The sequence below is a fragment of the Lissotriton helveticus genome, chromosome 3_1 (genome assembly GCF_964261635.1).
Source record: "Lissotriton helveticus chromosome 3_1, aLisHel1.1, whole genome shotgun sequence".
NCBI classification, from domain to species: domain Eukaryota; kingdom Metazoa; phylum Chordata; class Amphibia; order Caudata; family Salamandridae; genus Lissotriton; species Lissotriton helveticus.
In genome coordinates, this window is record NC_136061.1 from 377,682,499 (window position 1) to 377,701,872 (window position 19,374).

General features: G+C 50.9%; 1 protein-coding gene across 1 annotated transcript in view; it reads left to right on the forward strand.

Moving 5' to 3' along the window:
• Nucleotides 1–19,374, forward strand: part of ALDOC (aldolase, fructose-bisphosphate C) — a 101,686-nt gene that overhangs the window by 53,081 nt on the left and 29,231 nt on the right. The window contains exons 5-6 of the mRNA XM_078680110.1: nucleotides 444–604; nucleotides 1,027–1,110. Coding sequence (XP_078536236.1) covers nucleotides 444–604; nucleotides 1,027–1,110 — 245 coding nt within the window. The remainder of the gene's footprint in view (nucleotides 1–443; nucleotides 605–1,026; nucleotides 1,111–19,374) is intronic.

Here is a 19,374-nt window from a genome sequence, read left to right on the forward strand (position 1 = left end):
TATGGGCAGGGGCAAAGTCTAGGGGGGAGCCTGACTTTACCTTTTGGAGCAAGGGAAGAAGTGTAGCCTTGGTCAAGGGGGGAATGGAAGTGAGCTTGGAAGTGACAATGGGTGGGGAGGGGTTAGTAAAGGTAGGGGAGGGGAGAGGAATGTTGGACTTAATCTGTTTCCCATACATTTGAACACATTTCATTAAACATACCTATTTTAGAGATTAGGATGTTATAGTATTTTTCGAACCTGAAACTTAATGAACAGAATGCTTTCTGCAGGACACCTGTGCTCGAAGCACCTTGGGGCATGCCATGAAAAGCGTCTTATCATTGAACATATCTGAGTGAAGCCCTTTTCGGCCACCCTTTGCTTTTCCTGTCCCCTTGCTCCTTTGGGTTTAACGTGTCCTGTTGCACCCAGTGCTCACTGTGCCTTTGATTCTCCCCCAGGTTTGGACGGCCTCGCGGAGCGGTGCGCCCAGTACAAGAAGGATGGGGCTGACTTTGCCAAGTGGCGCTGCGTTCTGAAGATCAGCGACAACACTCCTTCAAATCTGGCCATTATTGAGAATGCCAATGTCCTGGCCCGCTACGCCAGCATCTGCCAACAGGTGAGGTCTTCGGATACCCAGTGCCACAACCTCCAGAGCATCCGTGCCCCCGCGCCTTCCTCGTCAAGCAGAGGATAGGATCCTGCGTTCTCGCTTGCAGGAATGAGGCTGTAGGGTGCTAGAGAGGCTTCTTTATTTACACCTAGATGTACAGGGTGCCTGATGCCCCATCCTGAGCCGGTGGCTTGCCAGCTGCGCCTTTACAGTGCTATAGACCTGTGTTTAAATGTGTGGAGAGAAGGCGAGAACGCGGAATGCCACCCCATACACAGTGTGTGGAGTCAGGCAGGCGAGGTCTGCTAGTGGCTATTTTTGCCTGCGAGCCATCTCATGCTGTGTTTTGTGTGCCGAGCTGGTACTCTATTTGTTCTTATTGTAGAAGAGTATTGGGGCAATTGTTGACTGGTTTTTTCTTGGTCTAGAACGGCATTGTGCCCATCGTGGAACCAGAAATCCTGCCCGACGGGGACCATGATCTGAAGCGATGCCAGTATGTGACCGAGAAGGTGAGTCTTATGTGCCCGAAACAAGCCAGCCAAGCAGAGATCCCTTGGAGCAGAGGCTTGCTTGAGACAGAGCACAGGTTGTCACCTGGATGCCACACATCTTCTAGACCTTTCTGAGATGCTGTGTCACATGGCCCAGTATTTCTACTTTGCAGGGATGTTTGTATTTTCATACCCACTAGTCTTGTCCAGGTGGATGAAGGAGGATTGGGGCAGCCTGGTGGGAGATCTGCAAGGGCACCCCCTACATTCCCGAGCGCCAGCTCCACCCCCACATGCTGGGGGGTGTTACTATGGCTCATGGAAGGTACAGTGAATGTTTAAGATGGCTGTACCGGGTGCCTCCACAGCAGAGGAGAAGCATCATATATTTTGACAAACAGAGAAAGAATAGTCTTCTTACACGCCTATGAGCATCTATATGTAGTGAATATGGTAAATAGAAGAGAGCTTTAAAAGGTTCTTTCAGCCGCATTGTAAAATAGCAATATCACAGAGTCGCATGTATAGCTTTATTTGATAGAATACTAATGTGCCCAGGAAAAACATATATTAAAGGCGAAAGTGGGGTCTCAGTCTTATGGAGGCATCTTGTAAGATCTTTCACCATCTTTCACCATTCCTCTCCTCCCTAAGATCACATCCCTCCTCCCATGACCCATTTCCATACTTTTTCGGGACGAGATAAAGGGGGGGGGTGGGAGTGCCTCTCCCAGATCAAAGAAGAAAGATGGGCTTAATTAAGGGGCGAGCTAACATGGGGAAGAATGTGGAGAGACACCCGGCTTGTACAGATGGCGCTTTTAAGTTGCATGCACCTGAAGTTCGGGCGCGAGGTTTTGAATAAAATGGTAGCTCCACTGTTGCTTGCTTCCGGTCCAGGGAGGACCTGGCCTGGCAGTTCGGTCTGGACTGTTCCCAGGAGGCACAGGGTCAAGACTGATTTGCATATGGCTGGGTCTGAACTAGGATGCCGAAGTGATCTAAAGAACGATGATGGATTCAATCCAGGTCTGTGACTGGGGGTGAGTGCCTGAAAGGTTGCAGCACTCCGTCCATCATCACCTTGTGTTTGATATAATCTGGCAGAGGCAAGCGTCACTGCACTGAGGTTTAGGCAACACCCACTTGCTATCTCTCTGTATGCAGATGCAGAAGTATGTGAGATTTGAAATATATTCAGGCCTCAGCATAAACTGGGATAAGTCCACCATATTCCCCCTTACACAAAGTACTGCCCCACATCATATGGAATTCCCATTTGCATGGGATACTGAAACCATCAAATATCTGGGCATTTGGATACACAGGGACCCGGAGGCAATGGCCCGCATGTACGGACGAGCAATTGTGAAACTGACGGACCAACTCACCAGGTGGATACGGCTACCACTGTCACTGGCTGACCATGTAGCGATAATAACAATGTCTGTCTTGCCCAGGTTTTTATATATGTTTGTGAATATACCTATAGTAGTAAACAGTGCGGTTTTTAAGACCCTCAAAATATGTATGTTAACACTGGCAACGGCTGGCAAGCAGTCTAGAGGAAGCTGGGATATATTGACACAACCATATCAGAGGGGCGAGTTTGGCGCCCCCGATATGCAATTATATTACCTTTGTGCACAAGCACAGATTGCACATTATTGGTACTTTCCAAAGTGCTATCTGTCGCACTTGGCGGTAGAAGCTGGTGATGCCCACCCTATTCCCCTCAGAGCCATTTTACTACATACATGGCCTGAGATCACTCGGCTAGAGATCAATACTACACGTAGCACCTCGAAGGCCTGGCACGGGTTAAGTGCTAGAACAGGCAGACCCTCTATCTATGCACCGGCTATGCCCCTGGCTGCTCATCCAAATATATCTGTCACACACGAATCCAGGGCAATGGTAATATTGAAGACAGCAGGGGTGACCACATTGTGAGACCTATATACTGATGGACAGTTCTTGGCGCTAGCGGCACTCACTGCTACACAGCTGTCTACTGCGCTACTAGTGTGTTAGATACCTATGCGGAAGAACTACCTATTGCATCTAGACTCAAGGATATATGGACACCGGTGACAGCATATTTATTAGAATACTCTGATTTGGCATAATTGGTGTAATACGGAAGGCTGTCCAGTACAGCTGTGCGGTGCTGATAATGTATTGAAGTGGAGGGGAGCCTGTGGGCAGCATTCTCTGCTGTACGGATCATTATGCTATTGTTTGCGATGGGTACTGTAATGAACTGCACTGTTTGTTTTCTCTTTATTTAATTTTTTTACATCAAGCAGTTTCTTTTTTCTTTATTTTCTTTTTACGTCAATTGTTTCAAAAGAAATAAAAATAAATAAAATGGTAGCTGAACCCTGGAGGTCACTCCCAGAGTGTGCCAGCCGCCAGTGGGTTGTAATTGTGTGGAATTAATGGGGCGGCTCAGGTGGGCCCTCTCACACTGGTAACTACTAGTGAGTGGCCACAAGCATGTATTTTTGGTATATAATCAATTACATGAATCTAAGCATGACAGCAATAACTTAAAAAGGATTACGTTGTTTAGGACCGGCACTGCATCTGCAAAATGCAACGTTCCAAAAACTGAATTAACTCATATATAGTCCAGATGCTCCATCTAGTGGTCATGATAAGAAATGTCTGTTTATCAAAAGTCCTGCATCGTGGTAGACCATAATTTGACTCCATCTACATTCGTGGTTTGATAAGACATTTACATTTACATCCACTCTGTTGTGTGCTGGCAGCAGGGCTTTAAGTGGGATAAAAAACTGGGGGTGCTCTCAAAGGGCCGTCCTTGTCCCTTGGTAAATATTGATAAACAACTGGAACGGACTTGTCTAGCAGTACGTCCGGCACTGCAGTGCCTGGCACCGCAAAGGTGTTGAGGATGAACCCTCACACACCAACCGAGGGTTAGTTCTTAGTGCTAACATTTCTTTGCTGGAGTAGGTTTGAAGGGGGAACAGGCCAGGGTCGAGGGCGGATCGACCAGGGTCCCTGGCTCCTGGAGACGTCAGGATGTGGACGGGTGCAGATGAGCTTGCCTTTGGCGTGCCTGCTGCGCTCGTCCGCTGCGCGTCTGGAGGGGCATCCATTTTTGTAGAGGGGAGTTGGGCCACTAGAACGCCAACTCCCACTCGACCGGAAGTGAGTCGGCTCAGGTCTCCCTCAACGCAAAAGAGGAGATCTTGCGTTGGACCGGGGAGAGTTGCGCTCAGTAAAGAATGCAGGTAACCTTAGTGAATTTCCATTATTAAAACTTGTGAATCAGTTTAAAAAACATATCTGTGCAAATAAGCACGATAATTTAAAATCACTCAAGATCCGTTTCTAAACTCGTAAATCAGATTAAAAACATACGTGAGTGCACAAATGAGCGCAAGCGATTAGAACAACACTTCGTGCCAATAGCAACAGCTTTCACCCTTACTCATCGCTGCGCTTCTGGAGGGGCATCCATTTTTGTAGAGGGGAGTTGGGCTACTAGAACGCCAACTCCCACTGGACCAGAAGTGAGTCGAGTCAGGTCTCCCTCCACGCAAACGAGGAGATCTCGCGGTGGGCCTATTACACCGAGTATTTCCCCTACTTCCCGACTCCACTCGAAAGACCCTGACACAGGCACTGATACTGAGCCGCCTTGACTATTGCAATGGCCTCTTGGCTTCGGTCAATGAATCCTTGTTGTGTAGACTTCAGGTAGTCCAGAACACGGCGGCGCGTATGGTCTTAAATGCCTCCCCTCCCCCCGACTGCCTCATGCCCTCTCCTCCATCAGCTACACTGGCTGGCGATGTCACGTCCACAGGAACTCCTCAGAATCCGGGCGATGCTCAAAGGGGTCCACCTCTCGACACCCTCAACTCTAACGGATATTGCACAGAGTATTGAGGTGATCAAGTGAGGGAAATGAATTAGGGTAGGAACAGCGGGGAACGAGATACCTGAAAACATAAAACACAATGATTAATACAGTACAAAACACTAACTACTGTCATATGATCTCACTAAACAGTCTAAAACCTGCAACCAAGCTACATTGGCTGCTGTGTTCCTCTATACAACTCCCTACTCAGTGATGATACTTCTCACACTGATTGAGGTGGTACATATAATATAGAACACATATGTTAATACCTCACACAGCCCCCCTCCTTTCTCTCATAAGGTTGCCTTTTCTTAATCATACATACCCTAGTGTTTGTCATTCCTTAATAAATATTTCCAAAGAGGCAAAAGCAAAGAACAAGAAAAAAAGAGAATGCAGTTAATGAGGGAGGAAAAGCAGAGCATGAGCTTTAGTTCTGGTTTTTGATATGAGGTGCTTCCATCAGCACTAGAATACAAAGGACAGACTTATCCTTCTCTGTCAAAGTTATGTCTTTTTTCCTTTAGCCCCCTAAAGAAAGTACTGTTCCTTTATAATGTCCATAGAACTTACATTGTCTCCAAGTAACACTTATCCAAAGAAAAATAACAATAAAATAACCCGATGTCTTGGATTCAAACACTGGACAAAGCAATATCCAAATATTTGCTGTAGTAGAATTCGAACACACCACAGTACCTTTCTGAGCAAGAATGCTCAGCCATAACAAGTTGTGTTCAGCGCTGGATCCTCCTCAAAGAATCAGCTGCATGAGCCCATGCAGATACCGGACTCCAACCGCCGTTGAAGCCGAAGGTGCGGAGAACAACCAACAAGGCACAGCTGCGCCTAGAGGAACGAGGACGCTCCAGTAGCTCCGAGATGTAGACTCTAACTCCTGACTCCGGTGCGATCTCTCACCGCGAGTCACCAATTTGGGGCCCAAAGGGGGTGGGGGGGAGACAAACAGTACCGACCAGAGACTCAAAGGATAGGTGTGATAAAGGCCGCTTTATTGGAAGCAGGTGCACCTTACACATGAAAACCCTTGGCCTGTGCCGTACAAAACTATACCTCACTAAATATGTAATCTCCTGACAAACACCCCACCCCCTGCCCTAAACTGGTACCCCCAATCCACAAACAGTAAACAATTAGCAAAAGCGTCAATTTGCCTCTCCACCTGGCTAAATACTTTATTGCGCTTGACCTACCCCCGCTAATCCAAAACAGACCTCCTACACTTCCCCCATATGTTAGGAAAAAACCGCCCCCACAGGCAGAAAATTACACCCGCACCTGCTCCAGCGACACGACCAAACCCCACAACCATCAAACAAACCCTGATGCACCGGCCCCCAAGAAAACTCCTTCCAAAAAACACCACTGCACCACAAAAAAACCCTATTAACCCTGAAAAAAGACAAATGCCCCAACCCCCTGCCCCCCAGGCCTCAAAACTTGAAAACCCCGCCTTGCAGCTGAAAGAAATCCAGGGTGGGAGGGAGGGAAAATAATTATAACCGCCACACCCCAGCCCGGCTGCTGTGTCACAAGCCACCGAAATGGTGCCTATGACCCAAAATGGCTGGTTTTAATGACAACCAGCCCAAAAGAAGCCCAAAAATAGCCCAACACCAGCCCAATGCTACCAACCAGCCCAAAACCAGCCCACGTACCTTGCTGGTCTCTACCCCCCCCTTCCACCGGCCCCAAAACCCCCCGGGGGTGGCAGGCCTCCCACTGGTCGGCCGCCCCCACCCCCCCGCCCCAAAGCCCTATTGGGGCCCAAAGGGGGAGGGGGTGAGACAAACAGCCGAAGGTGCGGAGAACAACCAACAAGGCACAGCTGCGCCTAGAGGAATGAGGACGCTCCAGTAGCTCCGAGATGTAGACTCTAACTCCTGACTCCGGTGCGATCTCTCACCGCGAGTCACCAATTTGGGGCCCAAAGGGGGAGGGGGTGAGACAAACAGCACCGACCAGAGACTCAAAGGATAGGTGTGATAAAGGCCGCTTTTGGAAGCGGGTGCACCTTACACATGAAAACCCTTGGCGTGTGCCGTACAAAACTATACCTCACTAAATATGTAATCTCCTGACAAACCCCCCACCCCCTCCCCTAAACTGGTTCCCCCAATCCACAAACAGTAAACAATTAGCAAAAGCGTCAATTTGCCTCTCCACCTGGCTAAATACTTTATTGTGCTTGACCTACCCCCCGCTAATCCAAAACAGACCTCCTAAACTTCCCCCATATATTAGGAAAAAAACGCCACTCGAAAGACGTGCTAACGGCTTTCGACCCCCCCCTAGGCCCCGGACACTCGGGTACCTGCGCCACCAATGACCTGATCCAGAGATTCCTTAAAGTATACCACGTACAACTCCATTCCGTGCCGGCATGTGTAACCCCATCCTCCCTGAAAATATCCACTGCCCCGTACTAAGCTCCGGGCGCTCCATCCCCTTAAAAACCTTCTATCTCCCCAAAATCCTACATGTCATTGTAGATTTCTTCCAGGTCCAATCTATGGCCACTGGCCTCTCAGTCCCCTTACCAACCCGCCTGGGACCGAAACTCTGGTAAATTGACATGACACCCAACCTACCTGCGCCGTATCTCTAACAGGTCCCCTTTCACTCGTTTCACCAACGCTAACCCCTTGCACAGTACCAAGGCCACGTCTGACGCACTCTCCCCTTTGCCACTTCGCACAAAGCCGGCCATGACCCACGCCAGCACCTGCCCCTTTCCTGTGCCACTGACAATGAAACAACCTGTCGTCCCATTCCAACTTCTGATTCTGGTGCTTGCCCCGGTCCCCCCTTTCTGCTTGCTTTATAAATGAGGGTCCACCAATATCTCCAGCGCCGCCGCAGGGGGCTCCGCCCCTGTACCTGAAGACACACATGTGAGAGGCGAGCAATGTCCTTCAAGTCAGTGTTTCACCCCACCCCCCACAGCCTGACAGACTCCCGCCAACAGTCCGACCTCCAGGGCCTTAAGCCTTCCTCCAACTTGACGCGCAGATTCCATTGCTGCCCCACTCCAGAGCAATGCCTCTGTAACGCCTTCGGGTCCTCACCCATACACCATAGGGCGTGCCGCAGGACCCCCAAACCGGACGCGCAGCCTCCATCTCTGCCCCACTCCAGAGTAATGCCTCTGTAATGCCTTCGGGTCCTCACCCATACACCATAGGGCATGCCGCAGGACCCCCAAACATGTGTGTTTTCCAAGATATTTCCCCAGCTGGGTTTTGAACCTTTTCGAAAAGCACTCTTAGACCTTGTGAAACTACCCCTGTACCATCTGTCCTGTCGCATACTCACTGTCACCTCCCCCTCGACCAACCCCCACCCAGCCTTCCAACAGCCATATCCCCCATTCCCCCCACCGACGGTGAACGTCACCCCCGCAAGCCAGCTTCCATCAAATTCAACCTGAACCGCACCACCTGCTCCTGCTGAAGCCACCGATCCCCTGCCTCACTGCTCCCGACCGCCGAAAGTCCACCCAAGTCCACTCATAGGCACCATGTAAATGCCCCATGAAAGCCTGCCCCAAGCGAATCCCCCTTTAGCCCCGCCGACAACCGTAGTCGATGATGCCGCAGCGTCAAACCGGACAGCGTCAGACCCAACACAATGAGGTTGCCTTCCTCCTGTTCCCCCGGCAGGCGTGTTTCCATGGCCACGGAGTCGAGCTCTACACCAAGTAATGACAGCACCGAAACTGGGACCGTGCCTCTTCTCTGGCGCCCGGGGCACCCCCAGGCAAGCCACAAGGCCCATAAAACTGTCCAGCTCGGCTGGCAGTCTGTCGAAACCCAGCCGTCCCACCAGGAAGAAGTCATCCAGATAGTGCGTCACCGCCAGAGCCTGTCCGCCAGGAAAAAGCCCACTGCAAAAGAACTGAATTGCTCCACACAAACCTGAAATCGAACACCCCATGGGCAGTGCTGTCGCCCCCCATGCCAACATTGCTGCCCCCCGTCCTCTGGCAGGCGTGCTTCCAAGGCCCGGAGTCGAGCTCTATACCAAGCAAGAACAGCACCGTACTAGGACTGTACTTCTTCTCTGGCGCCAGGGGCACCCCCAGGCAGCCACGAGGCCCATAAAACTGACCAGCTGCTGCTGGCAGTCCGTCGAACCCGGCCGTCCCACCAAAAAGGAGTCATCCAAATCGTGCGTCACCGTCCCAGAGCCTGTCCGCCAGGAAGAAGCCCACTGCAACCAGGAACTGAATCGCCCAAAAGGGCACGCAAAATCGAACGACCCATGGGCCATGCTTTGTCCACCAAAATTGCCCCCGTCAAAACGGTTCCCCACCAACCGGTGATCCTCCGCGCCATGTCCATGTCTGCATGCGACCTCCCGATAGCTCTGTCGCAATAAAGTCCGCGACCGACTCACTCCCCGACCGCTGCCAGCTCGACCGCGACTGACCGGGCTCCATATTGAGCACCACCCCGACAGGTGAAACAAGCAAACCCGGCAGTGGCGGTTCCACAAGGGGGGGGGCCCCATCCGGACCCCGCTCTCCTCCTTAACAACTACCCGGCACCCTCCCCGAGGTTGCATCGACGGTGTCCAATACTCCATCTCAAACGGCAACGAGCCTACGCCCAGAACTCTTGACCCCTTCTTCCCCCTCCCCGCACCCCACCCGGCACCCCTTCACATACCTCGCCATTTCCAGGCGCACCCCAGGACCCCCGGTATCCGCACCAACCGACAGCCGAGGCTTACCCAAACCACTCCCCGTTCCGTCACCATCCTTACCTGGCGTCAAGGCCGGCGTTGTCACTGAATCCCGCCGCCTAACCAAGGGAGCCGGGGGGGCCGTCACACTCGGCGCTCCTTGCCGTGGGCATACCTGAAACACACTACCAACACCATTACTCTGCACCCCCCCACCCCTGTCCCGCATCACCCCCTCCACCTCAGAATTCACCACACTGTCCAATTGCACCAGGTCCACCTGCCCCACATTGGGCCCATCCTTCCACTCGTCTCCCATTCCCCCCCCTTTGGGGCTCCGTCATACCCAACCCCATCTCCTGCCAACAACACCACATGGCGTCCCCCCGATCAAATCTCTCTCTCCTTGCACAACCTCCTCCACTCCCCCACACCTGCTCCACCCCGGGTAAAATCAGAGATGGACCAGAGAATCCACTAAACCCTAAACACATCATTGTCGACAGCGCAAAATCCCTTGGAGTCATACCCGGCACAAAATCAAATAACCCTCCCCCATTAATGCAATTGCCAAGCCTGCTCGATACCACTGCACCTTCTGTGGGAATTCGTCCCCTCTTCCCGGAGCAATACCTCGACAACCCTGGCCTCCTCGCTGGTCCTCTCCAGCTGAACTACAGCACTTGCCTCCATACTGGCCTCCCCAATCCCCCTGACCCCCTGCAAATCTTTTCCCCCTACAGCAGCTCGCCTCATTTATGGGGCCAAATGAAGGGACCACAGCACCCCCATGTTATTCACCCCTTGCTGGCCCCTCTTCATCCGCGAAGGAACTGAAACTCTCTGGAGGCACTAGCCATCCTGACATGCAAAACAAACCACAGCTTGAACCCCCGACTTAAAAAGGAAAAATCACTGGTCTAATCCCTTCCAGGCAACACAGAAGGTATCCGGACTAACTTCTGCCGCAGCTCCGAAAAGCCCACTACTCCCAGACCTTCACAACTGCCCCCCACGCTCGCTTCCTTTCAGACACCTCCATAGCAATTCGCGCCCTCACCTGCAGGAAGACCCTTTAGTACAGGAAATTTTTGTATCCTCCCCGTCTGTGGGAGTGCCCTCCCAGAGCACGTGTCCTGTGATACTGCCAATGCAGCAGAAATACCCCTTTACCTGCGATTGGTACTCTAATACCTGTACCCGTCACTGTGCCCTTGTAACACACTGTTGGCTACCCCTTCCAGTTGGTTGCTTCCGGTACCTCCACCAGTGCCACCATGGCCTACGGAACTCCTGCCCTCGTGTACGCTCATCCTCCATTTATTGCAATATTATACCTCCACTCGCACCTTGCCCGTTTTCATAACCTGCGCACGTGCTCCTTTAACGCACTGTGTGCCACCTCCTGCATTTTTGTTTGCACACGATTGTCACTTTCAACATATAACGTAACTTCGCACTTGCCATTTGTACCCGTAATGCTCCTGTCTCACTTCTGTTCCACTTGTGAAGTGTTCCGACAAAGCCCGCGCTACAACAAAACGCATAACTCACTAAATCAATAAATAGTACTGTGTATCTGATCAACATTCTCTCGTCCCCGTCCTCGACCCCTGCCCTGGGCAGATTAAAGTTTTATATTTGCAAATGTGTTTGTTCAAAATCCATTGCAGAGAAATACATTATTTGAAGTGAGGGCCTTCTACTCTTGAACAAAAGTGGGCATTACGTGATGGAACCTGGTGAGAACCGTCAATCGATTTTAGCACATTCTCTGCGGTCAGACGTGAACAGCATTTGCAGTTTTTAATTAACTTATTTGTTTATATAGTGCCTGAATCGACCCCCAAAGCGGTATGTCTGTGCTACGGACAGGCAATTGGAGAGCTTAGGGACTGATTCAGAATTAGAGGCTACAACGCTCACCTGGCATGACGTCATGCCGTTACTTCTCCACTAGTGAGAAGTGAGCAGTGTGAGCACGCGCACATAGATGTGCCTGCTGTCACTGCAGTCCGGAAAAAACGGACCACCGGTGCAAGGGCACCAAACAGAGCCCGATAGAGACCCGTTTCGAGGCCTCCTTTGTATGCTGGATCTGGTGGCTCAGTGGACGTAGCTCCACTGCAGGGGCCTGTGTTCAACCTCTTGGTCACAGTTTTTTTTTTTGCTCTAGCCCCGCCCCCCCTGACACCTCCCTCCCCACCGGTGCCTCCCATGGCCACAAACCACCCTGTAAATTTGCCCCCGAGAGAAAGTTTGTGAGTACCCATGCGCCTAACGGGATGTTGACAGAGACACACAGACCGAGACACACAGACAGACACACCCCGACACAGAGACACACAGACAGAGACATAGAGACACACAGACAGAGACATAGAGACACACAGACAGAGACACACAGACAGAGATACAGTGACAGACACAGAGACACACAGACACACCCCGACACAGAGACACACAGACAGAGACATAGAGACACACAGACAGAAACACAGAGACACACAGACAGAGACACACAGACAGAGGCACAGAGACACACAGACACAGATAGGCAGACAGACAGACAGACAGACAGACGTGTGTATGCTGGGTCTGGTGGCTCAGTGGACTAATGCTCCAATGCAGGGGCCTGTGTTCAACCTCTTGGTCACAGTTTTTTTTGCTCTAGCCCCTTTTCCCACCGGTGTGACCCTTGGCCACAAACCACCCTATAAATTTGCTCCCCCCCCCGAGAGAAAGTTTGTGAGTACTGATGCACCTAATGGGATGCCAACAGAAACACACAGACAGAGACACACAGAAAGAGACCCACAGACAGAGACATAGAGACACACAGACAGAGACACACAGGCAGAGACAGACATACAGACAGACAGACACACAGAGTGAGATAAAGAGACAGACACAAAGACAGAGACACATACAGAGACACACAGACAGACACACAGAGACACAGCGACACACAGACAGAGACACACAGAGACATAGAGACACAGCGACACACAGACAGAGACACACAGACAGACAGACATAGAGACACACAGACATAGACACACAGAGACACAGAGAAACACAGACAGAGACACACAGACAGAGACAGAGACACGCAGACAGACCGACATGTGTATGATGGGTCTGGTCTGTGGGCCTTTGTTTAACCTCTTGGTCACAGGTTGTTTTGCTTTAGTCCGCCCCCTGCCCCCACCGGTGCGGCCCTCGGCCACAAACCACCCTGTAAATTGCCCTCCCCCCCAGAGAAAGTTTGTGAGTACCCATGCGCCTAACGAGATGCATACACAGGAGCCTAGCCAGGACACCACCACACATCACTGACATGTCAATGTGCACAGATCTGAGCACCTTTAGATCCCACGAATCGCCAGCTGTGCGGTCCTAGAATCAGCACACAAAGATTTCAACAGACCACTATCGTAACGTGGAGCACTCATCCATGTGTAGAAAACTACATTTCTAGACCAACTTCTGTGTTCCACCGTCATGAGTACACGTGAGCAACTATCTGGCTTCCTGGGGCAGTGTTTGTTTACACCTGGAAATGCCACAGCGCCCAAGAGAGGCCCATCATGAGGGTGCATGAGGCTTAATGGGGTGATGGTTAAAACACAGAGGTTGCGTAGAAAGGATGGATCGGCGCCAAAGGTTAAGAAATCAAGTTTTTGTTAGTGTGGTAGGTGAAGTCGTAGTGTTTAGCCAAAATAAATCCAAGCATGCAAATTAATAAAGGCAGCTAGTTTTAGAACGGAACCTAAGGCCATGCATGCACCACGCTTTCAAGCACAAAGGATGTCACCCGTCTTCCCTCATAAAAAAACGTCCTCAAGCTGGTGAATTTAGCAGCACGGGAAGGAGAGTGGGTCGCGCTCAAGTCTGCCCATAAATTAATGCAGCGATTTAAATAGCACTAAAGCGGCGTACACGTCTGTGCCAGGCTGACCAGACCACGGATGCCCAGACCCCCCCTCTCCCGCCAGGCTGAAGAGAAACATTCCCCGTGTTTTGGCAGCGCTGTCTTGGAAGGTGAGCGGTGCGAGCACGTCCCAATTACTGCACAGCCTGTCCGCGTGATGGAAACATCACATCATTCACAAGCGGCAGCGAGGCCTACCGCGGCGAGAGGCTGCAGACGCATGAGGGAGAGACGCTGACAGGAGTCTGGGGGGGATGGCGCGTGCTCAGAAAATAGCCCTGCACCCCATGCCTCGCTCTGTTAGCGCCAAGTGCTGGCAGCTGTGGGGCGATGCCGAGGCACTTGCCTCTAAACGCGATGACTGATTGTAAACAGCTGCAATAATGTTTTTAACTCAAAAATAAAATAAAGAACAATGCCGGGGCAGAGGTGTGCTCTCGAGAGGAAGACTTTTTCTGTTGCTGCGGTATTCAGGGATCTGTGACTTAAATCCCCCGCACAGTTGAAATGTGTATTCATTGCTGTTGTGTGATATGCTAAAAGGCACGGAAAACTAACGAAATAATGCATACAATCTTTGTAACTGCCAGTGGTGCACGCGCACAGAGGAGTGGGGGAGGAAGCATGGCAGCAGCAGCGAAGTGAACACGCGCTGCTGCGCATGCTAGCCACCGTTGGGAAGGGGCTTTTCAAAGGCGGGACATTGCCCTGTCTTTGCCCAATCGCGTGTCGTTAAAAAAAAAAAAAGCACGTGCAAGCCAATGCCAGACGGGGAAAGCAAAACCACAAGCACTAGCTTGTGGGTAGCTTTCTAAACCCCGTACAAGAGGTCTCGCACTGCGCGACAGTGCTGCGCACTGCAACGCTAGGCGCTAGACCAAAAACTGCCTGTGCTCAGCACCGATAAGACCCGGCCCGCTTAAAGCCCTGGCTGGCAGCTGTACAAGATCAAATGCTCTGAACCTGGCACAGCTGTCATATTTCGACTAAAGCAGATCTACACAATTACATCAACTAGAAATAGTAATACATTACCAGTGTGGCGAACCCGAAAGCAGCCAAGATGAAGGGGAAAAACCCAGTTGTACAAGCCAGACATGCTAATAGAAACTAACACCGCTCCATGCTAAGGTAAGACTTCCACAGAGGCTTCCATGACAGAATCTCATAAAACAAATCGAATCCTTTGCTCCTGGAGGTTCAACCTTCTGTGTCAGAGCTGCGACGGAAAATGACGTCAGTACAAGACAAAACACACTATCTGAAAAGCCATGCTGAAGATTCTGAAAGGTAGTCGCATTGCAGCAAAATCCCTATTGTAGGACTGCCTGAAAATATAGAGGCCAACAACATGGTGGCTTCATAGAAAACTGGAAATACCAAACATTAGCTCTACCAGGCCTCACACATTTCGTATCCTATGAAAGGGCTCTTAGAGTCCTGCACTCACTTCCAGTCACCGTCCCTAGACCTGTTGTTGCAAACCTTTTTCACTATAAGGAAAGAGACATTATCCTGCAGGCAGTTAGGAAAACAGTCTCTAGCACTTCCGGAATGTCAAATAAATATATGTTGTTAATTGAATTACTCAACTTACTCTTGCTTTCCAAACCCTTCAACATATGACAGAATCTTCGGGTCGTCCGTTTGGGCATTATTACCTGCTTTGCAGTCAGGAGTAAATGTGTCACTATCTTGGCTTTAGTTGAGTACAAATGGTAAAAACAACTTCATGAAGCCCACACACGTATATGTTCAGGCTTTATCATCACCCATATTTCAAACATTTTGTCTATCTCTCCTAGCCCTTCTGCTTCACAACTGTGCCATTGGTGCACCACCAGAGAACATTAGCCAGTGTGCTTTTGTCCCACATCTCTCCAGCATGGGGAGAACACCACTGTTGAAGGTGTGACCCTTCTGAGACAGATCAATGATGAAAGGTCTGCAGAGAGGCACTTTCAGAGTGAATATGCACTTCATGCCCTACCGTTTGCGGAATGGGGAATGACATCGACATCAGTGGTCTACAAGCCCTGCCCAGGACTGTAGCTACGTGATACGCATTCCTGTTACATTCTGAATTTGTTATTCTGTTCCCCAGTCGGAGATCTGAAAAATAAAAGAGCACCAGTTAGAGGTATTCAGCAAATCTTATATGCTGCAGGTCAGATGGGGAAGGCAAAAATCATGCATGGTCTTCCTAAATTAGGCCAAAAAAGACGTTTGCCGCGATTTCTAACGTTCGTCTGTCTGACGCAGCTGGAACAGACACTAAACTTCCTCTGCCTCTGGGAGTCTTAGACTGACTGTCAATTCACAGCAGAACTGTGAACCTGCCACGTCGCACAGTGTACTCTTTGCAATGTTTAGGAACCATGCCATGCTTACCAAGCTACTGCAAACCATAAAACCTAAATAAATGGATACATGTAAAATATCCTCTCGAATAATGAGCCTACCATAAAAACTGATTAAAACTCTAAATATGTCATTCTTTTCCCATGGCAGTGAAGTCTGGAGCTAAACAACTACTATAGTATTCAGATTAGGATGTACTACCTGTAAAAACAAACATTGCACCTATAGTTCTTCAAAAGTGCACTGTAAATTCTCCAAACCACTGGTGTTAGGACAGAACTAGAAAATGTCCTTTTACTAGTAAGCATTTGGAAATTAACAGTTGTGTCGTTGAAACCTATTCACAAACAAACTGCAGCACCAGGCACTCATTTAAAGATGGCACACAGAAATAAACCTCAGGATTTGTTTACTTTTTGGGGGGGTACCAAAATGAGAGCAGCAGAGCACTCTACAGCAGTCTGGAGAATGTGTGCCCAGGTGTGCTGGCTGTAGGTACATGGCTGTTATACAAGCACAAGAATATGCAGTGGCACATACAGAGCAGGAGTCGGCTGTTTGGTCAAAGGGGAGATGGCACTTGAGTTCTATTCTGAAGATTAGCTAGTGTTGGAAATGGGGGTCTCTAATTGGCGCAGTGCAGCACTGGCGACCAGCAGGGACCCTCTCTCCCAAGTCAGGGCAAAGGATTACCTTCAAGAATAACCCCTGCTCACCCTCTAGGTAGTGTGGCGCAAGCAGTCTAGGCTAATCTCTGGGGCACATGTGGTTAAACATTTGCAGTATCACACCATCACAACCAACCCACCACACAATGACACCAAACTGTATTGTAGTAAAAAATATATTCTCTTTATATTTTGTTCAGCAGCAGGCTTGTAAATACAGTTTAGTTACTTTAAAATGCGAGGTTCCAGTTACTCTTCAACATATGCCACAGTTCTTGTTTAGCTCTTAATAGTTCTGTACTTTTCTTTAAAAAGGGGTTACAGGCTCTTCAACACACTTTTCCTGTCCTGCAGGCCCGGTTTCTGATCAGCAAGGGTTACCCCTGGTTGTCCGTGGGCCCCTCTGCGCCCCTGGGATTCTCCGCGTAGGAAAATCGGGCCCGGTCTGCCCAATCTCACGCTTCTGGCGGGAGCGGCGGCCGGGGAGTCAGAGTCCGCCTCCCAGTGCGAGACGCACGGGTGTGCGCGGCTAGCGGGGGCCCTGGGAGCGCTCAGCACGCGGCTCCGAGGGCTGGGCGAGGCAGAGGGCGGTGCGAGCGAGGCAGGGCAGATGCTCGCACCGCGGGGCAGGAAACAGTACCTTTCTTGGGTGAAGCAGCCTGGGCGCAGGTCAGCGCGGCGATCCGCGTCGCGGTGTCTTCCTCCGGGGTTGGAGCGAGCGGCGGCTCGGCTCTGGCTCGGAGGTTGGCGTTGCGGCGCGGGCCGGGTCGCGCTAGTAGAGCGCCTCGAGATTTTCCTTACAAAGGGGGCACACGTAGAGGGCAGCGATCCTCAGCGCAGGCCTCTATCAATCCAGGCGACGTTCTTGCCCCACACGCCGCAGCTGCTCTTCAGACAGCGGCAGGCGGATTCAAGGGCACAAGACACGAAGGGGTGCAAGCAGGCACCGGGCACAACCTTTCTTCACGTTGCGAGCTGCGGCTCGGGGCCAGTCACGGTGCTCGGATCAGCTGAGCTGGTCTTCACGATGTTTCTGGGCCGGGCAGGCGGCAGTCACGTTGTTCAGAGGGAGGGCAGCTCCCAGACCGTTGCTGAAGAGCGCGATGGTCACAGCGCGCTCCGCTTTTCCTGGAGAGGCGTGCAGAGGGAAAGCAGCGGTTCCTCTGTCAGGGGGTAGCGCCCACTGTTCCTGGGGCGCTGGTCAGGGGGCAAGTTCCACAGCAAGCCCTTGGAGATCTTTTTAGGAGTTTGGCACAAAGTTCAAATAAAAGCAAAAGTCTTTTGTAGTCTCTTCTTTTCCTCTCCTTCTGCAGCAAGGCACCAGACACAGGCCAGAGACAGCACTCCTCCTTGTAGTCCTTCCAGGTCCTTCTCTTCGGGCAGAGTTTCTTCTGTAGCGCAAACAGGATCTAATTTACAAGGAGCAGGGCTCCTACTTTTATACCCAGTTTCTTTTGTTCTTACAGGCCAGGGGGGCCTTTGCCTAACTGCTCTCAGTCCCTGAGCACTTGTTGTGGGTACTTCTGGTTTCTTCATTCAGTGTGAGGGCAGGCACATCAGCCGCTCCCCAGGGGGGCGAAGCCAGCATTGTGTGGACAGGGGCAGCCAGGAGCACTTTGTTGACAAGCTTCGGTCCTTCCTGGGCCAGGTGCAGGCTGAGTCATCAGTCGCTCCCCAGGGGGGCGGAGCCAGCATTGTGGTGGCAGAGCACAGCCTGATGCATAGTTCAGGGAAACTCCCACCTCCCACTAAGGTGTCATCCTGCCATTCACCACCTGTCACCTCCCAGCCCTGTCACTCACACACACCAGACAGTCAGATCCACATCCAAGCAGAGGCGGGCTGAAATGGTTAGGCAAGCAAATGCTAGCTTTCTGAAAGTAGCATTTGCAAACACAGGATATTAAAATAAACTTTACTAAAAGAAGTATTTTATTATTCTGAGTTCAGGCATACTAAACATTAATTTCTACCATGTTCCCTGGGCCTGCTGGGATTATAGAGTGTAATAATTCCAGCAGCCCATCTGGCCTAAAGGGAACTGGTAGCCTTACAATAGTGAAAAACGAATTTGGCAGTAATTCACTATTAGGACATGCCACACACATCAGAGCATGTCCTACCTTACACTTACAATGCACCCTGCCCTCAGGCCTACCATAGGGGTGACTAATATGAAGTTAAGGGAAGGTTTAGGGGCTGGCAAGTGTGTGCACTTGCCCAGCCAGCATGACAGTACCAGACTGCACGCAGGTTCTGCAATGGCAGACCCTAGACACATTTTGCTAGGCCGCTTCTGTGGGTGGCACAACCAGTGCTGCAAGCCCACTAGCGGCATTTGTATTTACAAGCCCTGGCACTCCTGGTGCACTTGACTAGGGACTGACAGCAAACCAAATAAGCCAAACATGAACATCAATCAATGTAACAATTTACAACAGGGAGAGCATATGCACTTTAGCACTGGTCAGCAGTGGTAAAGTGCCCAGAGTCATTAAACCAACAAAAACAGGTCAGAGAGAGTATTGGAGGAAGGCAAAAAGTTTAGGGATGACCCTGCCAAGAGGGCCAGGTCCAACACAACCCCCTTCCAGCCAAAACGCAGGGTAGACCAATCACCACTGTGATGGGCTTCCCTGCTTAGGGCGATAGAACATGGACCTGGCCCGCAACAGCAGGGGCACATTCCAGTTCTACGCCAATCTGATCCT